Source organism: Fistularia commersonii, chromosome 12, assembly GCF_037954325.1.
Source record: "Fistularia commersonii isolate RoL2024-O1a breed Wild chromosome 12, RoL_Fcom_v1.0, whole genome shotgun sequence".
NCBI classification, from domain to species: domain Eukaryota; kingdom Metazoa; phylum Chordata; class Actinopteri; order Syngnathiformes; family Fistulariidae; genus Fistularia; species Fistularia commersonii.
The window spans coordinates 11,604,771-11,618,843 of NC_141295.1; the positions used below are offsets into that span (position 1 = coordinate 11,604,771).

At 43.5% G+C, this 14,073-nt stretch overlaps 1 protein-coding gene across 3 annotated transcripts; it reads left to right on the forward strand.

Moving 5' to 3' along the window:
* The first annotated feature begins 35 nt into the window (after positions 1–35).
* Positions 36–10,486, forward strand: LOC147228825 (uncharacterized). 3 transcript variants are annotated; one of them, XM_086157113.1, is made up of 5 exons: positions 36–383; positions 3,135–3,254; positions 3,464–5,388; positions 6,648–6,712; positions 7,883–10,486. In XM_086157113.1, exons 2-4 carry the CDS (start codon positions 3,217–3,219, stop codon positions 6,707–6,709), a joined length of 2,025 nt encoding a protein of 674 aa, XP_086013239.1. In that variant the 5' UTR covers positions 36–383; positions 3,135–3,216; the 3' UTR covers positions 6,710–6,712; positions 7,883–10,486. The 3 variants fall into 3 exon arrangements, with proteins under 3 accessions (XP_086013239.1, XP_086013238.1, XP_086013237.1); XM_086157112.1 differs by having other exon boundaries at positions 362–383; positions 3,135–5,388; XM_086157111.1 differs by lacking the exon at positions 36–383 and adding an exon at positions 1,240–1,324 and having other exon boundaries at positions 3,135–5,388.
* Positions 10,487–14,073: the final 3,587 nt, after the last annotated feature.

Sequence of the window (14,073 nt, forward strand, 5' to 3'; positions counted from 1 at the left end):
AATTATCAAGCATTTACTTGAAAAAAAAAACATTTTTTTGCAGATATATGTGTACTGATATCATCATCCATACAATTCCTGCCCCCCACCCCCTCCCCATTCACTTGCATGGCGAAATAATTAACACATGGTGCTGGATAACAGGATTAGCATTATATATTTCCTAATCCATAAAAATAGGCTAAGCCTTCAGCACGAGTGTGTGTCACTCTTGTACATGTATTGCGTAAACGTGGGCGTGCACGGCCGCAATCAGAGCGTTCCGGGAGGGCTTGGGGGGGGCATTTCCTTGTGTTTGTTCGGATGCCGATAGGTGACCTCGGTCAAGAGCGCACATCTGTCATCCGAACTGCCACTTAGAGCATTCTTGACCCCTTTTTAAGGTAAGTGCACTTACAAGGATGGAAATGGCATTAGCATGAGAGCATCGCTTAAAACTTCTTAACCCAATGAAGTTTGTTTGCCACAGTAACTAAAGTCCACTGATGTAACTTGTGTAAAGAACTCTGTCAGCATCTGTGTGATACCAACATCAATGATTCCAAGGGGGGCGTAAGCCGGCTGCAGTTGTTGTGATTAGTTTGCATCTATGTCAAACACCCCGTAAATCTAACACAACCTTGGGGAAACTGTCAACTAAAGGAGGGCAAGTTTGTATTGTTTTTTTCATGATTATATTGACTCCGCTGGTGTTTTGATAATGCGAGATAATGAGCAAAAACACAAGCCCATTGTCATTAAAATTTGATCGCAAAAACCCAGCGCCCACATTTGCACAGTGAGAATTTAGGAAAAGTTGGTTGGTGATAGTCGGTAATATAACAGCGGCATGATCGGACAGGAGATTGGAGAAGCAAATCTGCCTGAACAAATATTTCAGAATGCCGCGTACAGATTTAACCGACGTCACTGCGAAGGCTTTCTTTCTTTATGTGTATTAATTGATCTAAACCCGTTATTATCGTGAGGGAATTTTATCAGAATCTGCAATCCCCACACGGATTAAAGACTTTGAGCAGGGATTTGAACAGATTTCTAATCGACAGCCGTTGCGACAAGATGTGTCCCCTTCAACTGGGAAGCCTGAGCGTATTCAAAAGGGACAACAAGCATACTGCCACAACCAATTCAGCCAACGGGTAGTTTTCCACAATCCGTGCAACGCCATTTTGCTCTTAGATGGCACCACCATAACGCGGCCATCTATCCGCACCTCCGCCCACCCACGACTCCATAGTTCCACGATCCGCATTCTCCTGGATCACCAGTCATACAGCTGGAGGCCGGCCTAATCCGAGTGTCTTGGCAAGAAATAGAGAAAATTGTGAGTCTGTGGGTTGAGAGAGGCGCTGGGAGCGGGCCGGGGTTTGTTGTTTATGTATGCGCGTATAAAAGAGGTTTGGAGGAGTCAGTATTATACGGTTTAAAGAGAAATTGATGCATGGTGCCTATCATTCATCATTCATTCAGTGTACTTTATGAAGATTCCTATTATTATATTGGTGTGTGTGTGTGTGTGTGTGTGTGTGTGTGTGTGTGTGTCTTAGCCGGCCATAGCCACGACACATAAGCAGATTAAAGAAAGGTGTGTTCAGCAGAAAACTTTTTACATCAGAGTAAAGTGGGGCAGAATTTTTAGTAACTGTGTTTAAGTCTGGTGTTATATATATTTGATAAATAAGCTCTGAACGTCATTCGGTAAAGAGTGCACCCGATGTCAACCGGTAACGTGACGGGATGGCAAAGCAGCTGCAGCCTTCGGAGATGCCGACCTGCTCGGATCCCGCCGCTACACCGTTGCAAATACACTGGCAGGCGGTGACGTTCATGGCTTTTAGGGACAGACTTCATCACAATCACATTTACAAACATATTACCATTTGTCTGGCAGCAGTTCAAAGGTTATGTTTAAAATCTCATATCAGCTGTCTTCACACAAAAAAGCAAATTTCATTTTCAAAAGAGTTATTATGGTCTTGCCCTACCATCAGGCAGGAGAGCTGCGTGCCTCACTTAGTGGCTCTTCGCAGATGTTTTATGAACGCTCAGCACAAGAAACGAGTAAAAAACATACAGTTGTTGACAGAAAAACACTGTACTTTGGAAATGTAGTTCATATAGAAAAAATGGTTTAGACAGTTTAATAGCGGCATACAGAGAGAAGGCCATACAGACTAACTGCAAAGCATTCCATTCGTCAGCCCTCATTGTGCAATCTATGTTGAGGCTCAGCAGTTCACGGCCTCACCGCACGTCTCTTCTCAGTATTTGAACAGCAAATGTGAAAATGCAGTAATTGTGAATGCCTTTACAGTGCAAATCACTGATAAATATAACCATTCAATTCTTTGTTTTCATTTTACATTGTTTCTTTCCAAAATTGGCAAGTGAGCCACGGCCTCTCCTGACTGCACGTCCCCACTGGTAGGTGTCAAGATCATGAGTGTTCAAGGTCCCAAACATGGCAATGTTCATGTATATATTTATTAAAAACTAATTCATAACTCTTGAAGAAAGCTGTGAAAAATATGTGGATAGATCTTTATTAGTCTTGAATTGAATTAGACGAACTGAGAGGCTGCCTTTTATTACTAGCGTAGATGTCTTAAAAATACCATATGATTTTTACCCTCTCAATGTGATTCAATTTAGATTTTAAATCAGTTACTGGCCGACACAGTGGTTAGCGCTTCTGCTTCACAGCAAGAAGCTCCGCGGTTTGATTCTGTGTGGAGTCTCCATGTTCTCCCCGCGTCTGCGTGGGTTTCCTTTGGGTTCTCAGGTTCTCTTCCACAGTTCAAACACATGCAGGCGGTTCATTGGAGACCCTAAATTGCCCAAATGTCTGAATGGGAGGGTGAAAATGTATATCCTTATATGGGCTATGATAGAGACAGTAAATGGTTGTATGTCTCTATATGACATGTCTGTGGAGGTTCTCAGTCATCCAGGTCATGGTCAATTCTTGTCAAAATCTTGATTTTGAAGTCCAATTTAATTCTAATATTCATACCACAGATGATAAATGAACCCCTGATAAGAAAAATGAATTAATAAAAGGGAGTTGAGGATGTTGTTGTCATGTTCTGTTCCTGCATTCATCTTTGTGCTGTTCCCATCCTTCTTCGTTTCAGGCTGACAGTTCAAAACAATTTTAGAACAAACCCATCACCATGGCAACGCAGCCTGTGTCATGGCACGAAAAGCGTCCCTCAAATGTCGAGCAGGTCAATGAGCTCTGGAGGTGGAGTGAGGTTGGCTCAAGCCGCGGTTCTCCTTCGCTTGACAAAATGGCTCCCACGGCCGAACCCGAAGATGACATAGACATGTTGGAGTCCGGAATTAAGGAGGAAAACGAATCGGCGCACCCTGCCTCATCATTGGAGGCCGACCAGACTAATGAGAATTACAAGTCTGTGAATGTCAGAGGTCGAGATTCATCCCCGCCTTCCTCTCCCATCAGCACTTCATCATCAGAAGAAAGTCCTGCGAAAGAGGAGGCTTCCAGTCCAGAGGTGGAGGCGGCGGAGTGGAGCGGCGACGTCGACATCATCTCAGATGCAACCGGGAGCTCGTCGAGTCAGGAGTGGACCGAAGGGCTTCGGATCTGCGGGTTTGGTAGCGGAGGGAAAGATCCAGCCTGCAAAGATGTGGAAATGGCGGGAGGTGAAACGATAACGGAGGAGAATTCAAAGACCCTTCGAGCCGCTGTAGATGGAGATGATCCCGGAAGTTACGGGCCGGACCATTTTCAACCTGCCGTGGATGAACCAGACGGCATTGGTTCACCTCCGTTTGCAGACGAAGAGGGGGAAGAGGTTGAGGAAGAGGAGATGAACGAGGCGATCCCGTCCTGCCATCAGCAATTTAAATATTCTGCTAACGTCTTGAATTCTTCTGACCTTCCTCCGGTGCCACTCGGAGCGCTCTCAAATGTACGGCAGGAGGAGCTACACTCACAGATCCGCCATGGCCCTGCCCCCAGGGGGGGAAATCAGGAAGCCGCACAACAGGTGCTCAGCCACAGCGACGCACCTTTGTCAACCGTTGCCACGGAGATGACCAATCAGGGAGAGGCAACTTCTCAAAGCCCCGGTCGTGTTGCCGCCGTGAGAAAAAGGAGCAGCGGGGCTGTGGTGAGGACGGACGAAGAAAGACGGACGGGTGGGGAGAAAGAGCCGGAAGGCGAGGCGAACGAGGTGGTTTGGTGCGAACACGTCGAGGGTCAAAGCGGAATAACGGAAACAATACAAGTGCAGGAGGACACAGGAGGCAGCTGGGTAGTGCCGTGTCGATACACCACCCACGTGAGAATGAAGAGCAGCTGGTGTGGGGACAGCCAGAGCGACAGTGGAGTATCAGCTGACCTTTCACCATGCAGCTCTTCGGTCAGCGGCACGGCCAGTCCAGGAGGCTCACAGGCAGCTCTGTCCCAGGAGACTCCTATCGAAAAGGAGATCAGGCGCGCCGTTGAACGCGAACAAAGTCTCCGAAGATCAAGAGGGCTTCCGGACCCATCAGCGTCTGTTGAATATGTAGATATTCCTTTGTGGAAACCATTTCTCAGCTATTCTCCACCAGCTAAGTCTAAATGGTGTCAAGGCAAAGCCAGGGAGCTTGCGGGCAAAAAGATGCAGCAGGAGATCAACGAGGAAACCCAAAGGGAACAGGACTTGGTCCAGCTTGGGAAAGTTCCTGGTTCGTATGACAAGGGGTCGCTGCGCCAAGTAAAAGAGCGCAAAGAACTTTTTGAGACACTTCAGAAACCAGCTGACTCAAATTTGGAAACCTCCATAAGGTCATCTGATAAAATCTTAATAACTGTGGTGAACCAAGAAGATGCCTTATTGCAGTTATCTGCAGAGGGAGGGTCTAGGAGAACACAGCGTTTGGAGGTTCTAGATCCAACAGGGAGTTTAAACACTGCTACAAGAGGAGGTCCCACTGCAGCCAACACCAGAGGTATGAGCTACCCCAAGGGTACAAATCATCAGGTCGATGTAGACGCAGAAGAAGCTAACTTCATCAACGCAGGAGCTCCTCGTGCTCTACCGTCCCAGAGTGGGAGATGTGGACGGACTTTGGATTGGGAGCAGGTGAAGGCGGATGAAGAGACGTTGTCAAAAGAGAACCCCTTTTTCAAACTGCGGCCCTCCGCCAATGTTTTGAAAGTGGAGCAGGACATCCGGGAGACCCAGGAGAGGGAAGCAGAGCTCCGCAAGCAGAGGATCACCCTGTATGGGGCCACGGACCCTGGACAAGGAGGGTGTGGTGGTGGCAGAAGAGTTAGCATGGATGAAAAGAAAACCAAGTTGTCGCCCGATTCTTCAAATGGACCATTTGTTACTGACTTGCCTAACTCGTCATGCAGGAGAGGCTCCTCGGGAGGTCAGTGGAAATTAGCAAGAGTGTGAGAGAGCTAGCAAGAGGATGGACAAGAACGCAGACATATAATTCAATTCTTGCCTTTGTCGCTGGAAAAACAAGGTCACTGTAGGCTATCACCCACTGCTCAGTGGTAAAATAGAAAAAACAGACAAATCACATGTGACTTTCTATTTCAATTCACTTAGCTTGAGAGATATAGGCAGAAGTAAAGGGAGCTGGGACCAAATAGAACAGGAGCACTTTGAATTATAGCACTTGTATTTGAACATTCATGATCACAAAGTCACTTTATCGGTAAATTGCTAGCATTAAAGTACTTGCTTGCTTGTCTACAATTGTGAGTTAGCATGTAAACGATGTGCTTTCAAAGGTTGCATCGTGGGAACATTTTGCAGTTGCTAGTACCCTATCAGGAATGAAGCCATTCTATCATGTATCAGGACAGACAAAGAACCGAGACCTTAGTTCCTAGAACCATGATAGCTTCTTCTCGGAGGCAGGGTCTTTTTAAAGTTCCACAGGAACTCATGTGACGTAGGTTACTTGAGATTGGTAGAACTCACCCGTAAGCCACTGCCTTTACCAGATACTTCTTAAGGACTGCAAAGCACCATTCTTAAAAACTATTATGGTTGCGGGCCAGCTGTTTCCTTGTGACTTACAACAAAAGCTCTTCTGGCCTGCTACACCACAGAGGGCTTTCCAGAATATAATATATTTTTGCCAAAATAAGTGCAGAGTTAGCTAATGGCGGCTTTTTCACATGGTGAAGCATTGGGAGGAAATAAAAAACCCTCAACTCATTTCCTAGTTCGTGGTTAATATTCCCACCATGTATGAATGCTGAGGCAACTTAGCTCTCCATGTTATCCCAGTCGTCTTCTCCGTCTTCGGCGTTGGCTTGATTTTGATTGCGGCGCTTTAACGTGCACGTTGTAAATGGTTGCTTTGCACCTGATCCCTCCTATGGTCCTTTACTGTCTGTGGGAATGCAAAACAAAACAAAACTTTCCCCTGGAGGCGGGTAGTTCCTGGAATGAAATTCAAGCTCGACAGTTTTTATCACTGTATTCTTCGAACAGTTCTAGATAATGATCGTGACAAAGTATCCAGAAATTTACAATCAATGTTTTGCTAACAGTAGAAAACAGTTTAGGTGATTAATTTCTCATTTGAGTTTTGTTTTTGTTTTTTTGTCCTTTCTTCTTCATGCTCCCTTGCACCCCCTCAATTCCTCTGACTTTTACTCTTTCTTCCAGCCGTCATGCCTGTCAGAAAGTGGCCCCCAACCCAGACCAAAGATAGAAAGATCAGCCTGTGAGAGGTGAGCTGACGTTATGGCCACTCCAGATTTATATGTTGTTTTTTTCAGCGATTGTCTGAATGTAAAAGATAACATCGACAACAAACAGCAGAGGTGCCGTTGCGTAACTTTCCTCCTCCTGTATCAGGGTTCGCCATCAGAAAGCCTCCGAAGGTTTATGTAGAAATTCCAGTGAGCGTCGAAGGAGTCCTATTTAGCGCCACGGCAGCGTGAATTTGAGCGTTTGTTTAAGACGCCGATGAATAAAGGAGGATGTAGGCATCTCATGTGTGACGAATGCGGGGCACAAGAATCCGATAAAAATCTGGTCATTCAAGCACTCCATCAGACTAATGCAATCATCCGAAGATACCACAGGACACATATGAATTATATTGGGTTATGGCATGGAGTAGGAAAGATTTCCTGTATCTGTTGAACGGAAGGATACAGGAAATCTTTCCTACCTCATGCCATAAACCCTCACAATAGCTCACTTTAATCAGTTACTGCACTACTTCACTTTACCACTTTGCTCAGTCCTCTATATTGGTAAATATGGAGAGACTTCACAAAAAAAAATCTATATAGATAGATAATACTTTTACACTCAGATTTTATTTTATTTTATTTTATTTTATTTTATTTTATTTTATTTTATTTTATTTTATTTTATTTTATTTTATTTTATTTTATTTTTAGCCAGCTTTTTCACTGTCTTGTCCTTGTATGTAATGCTGCTGCTGCTGCTAAATAATTTCCCAAGCATGGGATCATTTAAGCGCATCTCATCTCATCTCATTGTTGACACTTTCCTTGCTGAGGGTGTCACGGTAGCACACAGCAAGAGGGTCCCTGTTTCCATTCTCAGGGAGAGCTTTTTTCTGTTCGGAGTCTCCATGCTCTTCCTGCAGTACAAAAGCATGTAATCGGCTCGTGTGTGAGTGATTGTATGTTTATGATTTATAAATGACAGAGTGAATGGTGGTATTTCGCCACATATTTCCCTGCGGAAAATGGCAACTAGTCCGGGTGAACCCTTCCTCCCGACAGCCGGGATAGGCTCCAACCTCCCCCACCCAACCCTGCAGGATAAGCAGTATAGATAATGAATGAATGACTTTCCTTGTTGTGATACCCATTCCAGCTTGTTTCCAACACAAATGTTTCCTATTCTCATTTTCCTTGCAGCTGATGCTCTACCCCTGCTGGCCCATTGTGTCATTATGGCTCCAGGCCTGAGCGAGTCCAAACATGTCCTGACAGAGGACTTCTTTGTTGCACCCCGGGGGGGGGGCAGCATCATCCGCACGACACGGAGGACAACCAAGGAGGCTTTGAGAACTTCGAAAAAGAGAGCAATCTTTACCCTGATATGAAATGGACAGCCGAGGGACAGGAATAGTCACGCAAAAGAACAGGTTAGCAATGATGAGGAGGATGAAAGAAAGGATATGAACCAAGAAGGAGGTCTGAGATTGGGGTTGGAGAGGTGAACACACGGAAGGACATAAAGAGGAAGATGAAGAGCTGGCAGATGAAAACCCGCATCGGATACTTGGGGAGAGCAGGTCCAGAAGTAGAGCAAACTTTGGTCTATTTCTGGTCCTGTTGGATAACAGGTGACGGGAAAGTAAAAGAAAAATAAAGACGGAGTTGAAATGCATATGGTCAAAGATTTTATTGGACTTACACGTCTTTACCATTTATTTTGTAAAAGTTGGTTACCGAGGTAGATGTACTGTATATCACAGCGGATACCATGAATCGGTAACTCTTTACATACGCGGGGTCTGAAAAACCGCAGGCATCAATGACAACAACAACCACATTAAACTTGTGGACTTCTTGTAATCTGATCTCATTATTAAAGATGACCAAGCAAATCATAAACTCAGTTTCCCTGAAGTTCTGCACCATTTCCATCACTTAATATCTATATTGTACATCTGTAGCTCAACACTGAGGACATTTGCAGCCATAGTGCATTAAAAAATTTTATTTATAAGTTGGGATGCAGATGCAGAGACTGCTTTATAAAGTATGCAGCCATTCCCACACACCAATGGCGGCGGTGCTGCCATACAAGGTTCTAACCTGGCCAATTTGGGTCGACGTCTCGGCCAAGGACGCTTTGCCATGCAGACAGGAGGGGCCACGAATCGAACCGCCAACTTTCTGATTGGAAGGGCTGCCCGCTCAACCGTTTGAGCCGCAGCCGTTATACCCGGTGAGGGACTTGGATGTATTCCGGACAGAACCGATGTGGTTTATTTTATTGTGTTACAGCCAGTCATGGTTCACAACATCCTCAACTGACAGTGCTTCGCGGTCACATCGTCATCTTCAATAAATGCATTCAGAAAGCCTTACGATGTTAAAAAATAGATAATTAAATTAAAAAAAAAAAAAAAAAGAATTTTAGAAAAAAATAATTCAAAATAATAATAATAATAAAAAAACTAAAATTAAATTAGATTAAAAAGGGGCGGTGTGGCTCAGTGGTTTGTTTCATCCATGATGTGTTAAATGCAGTGGACCAATTTCGCTGATGTTGGGCTGTATGTATAACTGAATGTAACAATAAAGGTATATCCTTTGCTGAAACAACGAATTTGCCATGTTCAAACAAATTTCCCACAGAACCAGTACGAGGAAGACGCCTTTGTTTACATCCCCCCAACTCACCTGCCTCAGTATCTCCAGCAACTTCTGCAGGCACCTTGATTTTGCATCTGTGTTAGGTGAACCGCCTAGGTTCTTATGTATAGTACTGTGTGTAGTTTCGACTAATAGCACCATAGTAACAAAATTGAGCTATAAGTCAAGGACCTCCTGTATTTGCACCCCTTCCTCGGACTGGCTTGGGAACGCATGCGGGAAACGTGAGTGTGACAGTGAATTCATGATGACATCACCATAGTTTGAGAAGTTTCGAACAACAGCCCTGCATGTGCATGTTAATGTGTGTTTGTGTGTGTGTGGAGATCTCTAGATCACAATTCAATGACCTTCCGTTCCCTCCTGAATTATTTATATCCTCATTCTGACTCGATGCAGCCCAGTGGTATCGCCGGTACGTTATCACGGTGGAGGTGAGGTAAAATTAAGTCCTCAATTGGTCCATAACCTAAACCGTCATAATGGGTGTCGATTTTAGCCGTCACACTGGATATGATGAATAACGACGCCAAAACTCACCATTTAAAATGATTGGAAATGAACGCAACGCGAGTTATCCATTACTCCGGTACCCAATTTGTCCGCTCTTCAGATGTGCTGATCTCAGAAATCACTCCCCTCCCAACTCCCCACCTGTTTATCACCTGCTCAGCTTTGGATTAATTTCCATGATATTCAATTATCGCTGCCTTCCAAAGGCCTGCTGGCATGGAGTAATTGAAGCAAGGCTGTGTTCGACTGCCAGCATTTAAGGGATTAGTCACTGCTTAATGTAACGGCTCTTTGTCGGGAGGAAACGGGGATGCAACGGGGTTGTCGCAATTATGTTTTTATGTCGTTTTTAGCGTCTTTTTTTGCAATATAATTACGATAGAGATCATGAGAGCATGAAATTCCCTGTACGCTCTCTTTACTTCCATATGCCTGGATCAATTATTTCTTGCTCGGGGAATCAAACTCCTCAAGTCATAACGGTCTTGTAATTGTAATGCGGTGCTTCATGTCGCCTCTATTATTTATACGATCAAACTTTGTATAGCTTTACCTAACAGGCCGTTTATTTACAACGCATTTCGGAGGATGATAATAAAATAAAGTTTTATGATTTGGGGACATAATAAGTATCCTTGTCTCTCTCTGTCTAATGCAGGGGTGTCAAACTAATTTGATCCGGGGGCCACATACGACCTTATTTGATGTCAAGGGGGCGGACCAGTAAAATCATAGCGTAATCAACTAGAAGTAACATTAAGTCCAAATTTGTCCTTTGTTTCAGTGTAAAGGAGAACAGGTAAATTATAAAATTAAGAATAAGAATAAGAATAAGAACAACTTTATTAATCCCGAAGGAAATTGCTGTGCCAGTTACAGAAAATAACAGTAATAAATAATAAAAGAAAAAGCAGAATTAGAATGAAAATAAACTATAAACTATAAAGTGTCTCAGTGAAACAATAAAGTGTCTTAGTAAACAGTGATAAAACTATAAGTGTCTTAGTAACAAGTGAGGTAAGGAGTGCACAATAGTATGATAGAAGGGAAAATTGTAGTGTAGCTGTTATGAGATGAGATGAAATATTGCACAGTGTAGCTGTTATGAGATGAAATATTGCACAGTTTCTGAATATTGCACAGTGAAATGAAATGAAATATTGCACAACTATTATTGTACAATTATTGCAATTATTTATATGGATTAAATGTGTTCCTTTAACAAATACATGATGACTTTTCTGACATTCATAAAGAAAAGTTAGTGCAATTTCAATATCACCACCATGCCTCAGTTCTGTCTTCTCAGTTCTCCTTGCATTTTGTTATATTTTTCTCCATGGTGCATCTCAGAGTGGCACAGGAAATTGCTGCATCTACACCAGATTTCTTATTAACCTCAAGGAACAAATAAGAAGTGGTCAATTTTTCTTGGAAAACCCTGCACTCGATTTCCGCTTTTCGCTTTTTTGACAACGACATCCTGCTGCTGAGGGTGTAAAGAAGGAGAAGTGGTTCATGTTTTTTTCCATGGGCCAGATTGGATCCCCTAGCAGGCTGGTACCAGCGGGGCATAAGATAAGATAAGATAAGATAAGATAAGATAAGATAAGATAAGATAAGATAAGATCCCTTCTGACACCTGCTCTCAATCGCCTGATTGCACTCACCCAGGTGCAAGATTGTCTGTTTTTTAATTCACTGCCAGTTTCAGGATCTTGTTCTAGTGGAGGCTTTCCGGGGTTTCTTCTGCGTGACCTCCTGGTTGCAACACTTCCTGTTCCCAGCTCACCTGCTTCGTCTGTTTGGTAACTAAAGCAACTCCTCACCTGTTGCGCCATCGGCCGATAAGACATAAGACGGTAAGACTCTGTTGTCCTTCGTTGTGCTTCATTCAGGGCCTGGAAGTCCAATTTTTTTATTAAGATACTGTAGTTTTTTTGCTTATTTACTTCTTCTAGCTCTTTTAGAAACCCCACACCATATTTTTATTTTTTTTTCTCGTCAATTGCTTCTGTAGGAATTTTTCGGCAGCTTGGTCCGGTGTGTCTCAAGGTTCCGCTCTTGGCCCCCTTCTTTATAACTGTATTAATATTACAACACGTCCTTGTGATCAATCCAGAGTTTTTCACAGTATGTCGAATTTTATGAATAAGCTGCATTTGAGGTTCTGCTATTCAGCCTCGAATTTTATATTCCTCACGAACTTGTTCAATGCTAATACTATCCAAACACAGAGCGTTCTGTTGCTTATTCAGCATTAAACTGAAACAATTACATTCACCAATTTTCCCTTTCACATTCACTTGAAATTTCCACAACGAGCAGGAAATGTGACATTTCTCTCATCCTTTTTAAGAATGATGTTTTTTAACTGATATCAGCCAATTCAAAATATTATGTCAAATGTGCATAGTTGCTTGATCAGATCTGCTTTTCATTGTGACTTGTGGTCACGGTGGCTCGGCGGTAAGCCCTCTGCGGTTCTCGAGTTTCCTCCGACAATCCAACCATGCACTAGATTAAGACTATAAATACACCGTTCACTCGCAGGCTCGCATTTATCTTAAATGGATATCCCTCATTTAAAAGCGCACCTTAAATAGCGTCTCCTCTTCTTGTAGAGGACTAAATGTTGTTGTCGTGCTGCTTGTGAATAAATCCTGGGCGTGCAGACGTTGATACTATGAATATTAGATGATGGAATATATTAGCTTAATGTGTAAACCATTTTACATGAAGTCATAAACTCAAACTGTTTGGAAAATGTCACCGATCAGACCGTCTTTCATGCAGTCCCTGCGACATCTCATTATTTCCTCGTGCGTCTGTATAAACGGTCAACTGACGGTGTCCATAGAATACTAATTTCCTCACATGGGAGTTTTGTATATCGTGATACTTTTTGCGTGGGCGTTTCATATTTGAGCGACGGGGCGACTGAAATGGCAGCGCTGAGTCACAGCCATTCAACATAAACCCGTGACAGTGAATTTCACGCGGTTCGCCTCGCACCGAATAACGGGGTGAGAGCAGCACACCATGGAGTTTATCCGCAAACGTTCCCTCTCGAAGTCGAGGCTTTGCTCGGGCGGCCGGAAATGTTTGAGCCCCGATGTGTTTTCTGGAAACGCGTGTATATTTCAATTCCTCCAAGCTGTTAAAGCGGTGAACTATGGGATGACCAGCGGCCTGGGGGTAATGTCTGACACAGCTGTAAAAATTCAAATCACTTGAATTGCTTTGTTGCACAAAGCATTATTAAACGCCTCAATGTATTTCGAGCCGGTGAACACTCCCTTTAGTCATGCCACGGTGACTTCAATTAACTTAATGAATTTAAAAATGTGCATTTCATCGGACGATGCTGAATTATAAACCTCAGAAATTGCCTGGCGAACTTTCAGCGAGTAGATAAAATGTCAGAGACTCCCATTGTCCTGAATTTCAGCTTCTCGCTTCATTCACCGAGAAGAAAACGGAGACACAACAAGGGCTGGCTTTTTTTAAAAGGGGCAATTATGAACGAGACGCCAAATTGTGAACGCCATTAACACTTGGCATTCAATTCGGTTATGAGCGTCCAGGTGTCACCGGTGTGAGGTCAACATCGGGGCAAATTCGCTTTGCCGAGGGCCCTTTTTTTCCCGTCATTATTTTTCCCTCCGAATCGAGCCGCAACGCCCACTCCGTCGAGATGGAAATATCCTCCGCGTGTTTGCGACTGACCTCACAGGAAGCCGTGACTCAGACATTAATCCGAGCAGGACTAATAAAATGCTTTCACGGATTCATCCGTCTTGTAGTCGGTGCAGCCCTTTTGTCTAAGAGTAACTAAAATCCTTCATTTTTGTTTTTTTTCATGTCTCATGGATAGAGCTCGATGTTACCATTCGCTTTAAAAAAAAACAACAATACTCCTCCTAGATCCAGTCTAATAATCCATTAAATCTCAGAGCCAGTGTTCTTTCGGTTCTTCCATAAAGGTAAATTCTTTAATCAGACAAATGTTTTTCCTCATATCTGGGATTGTACAGTTCTGTGCTGGCTATTACATTGATATTGATACAACGCCCTCTGCTGAATAGCAAGGAAAATTACAACTCAATGTCAGCGAAAACACACTAAACTGAGTTAAAGCCCACTAGAAGAGTGCAAACGTATAATATTATTTCCTGTCTCTGCTCCATTGATCCCGGCGCAGTGTG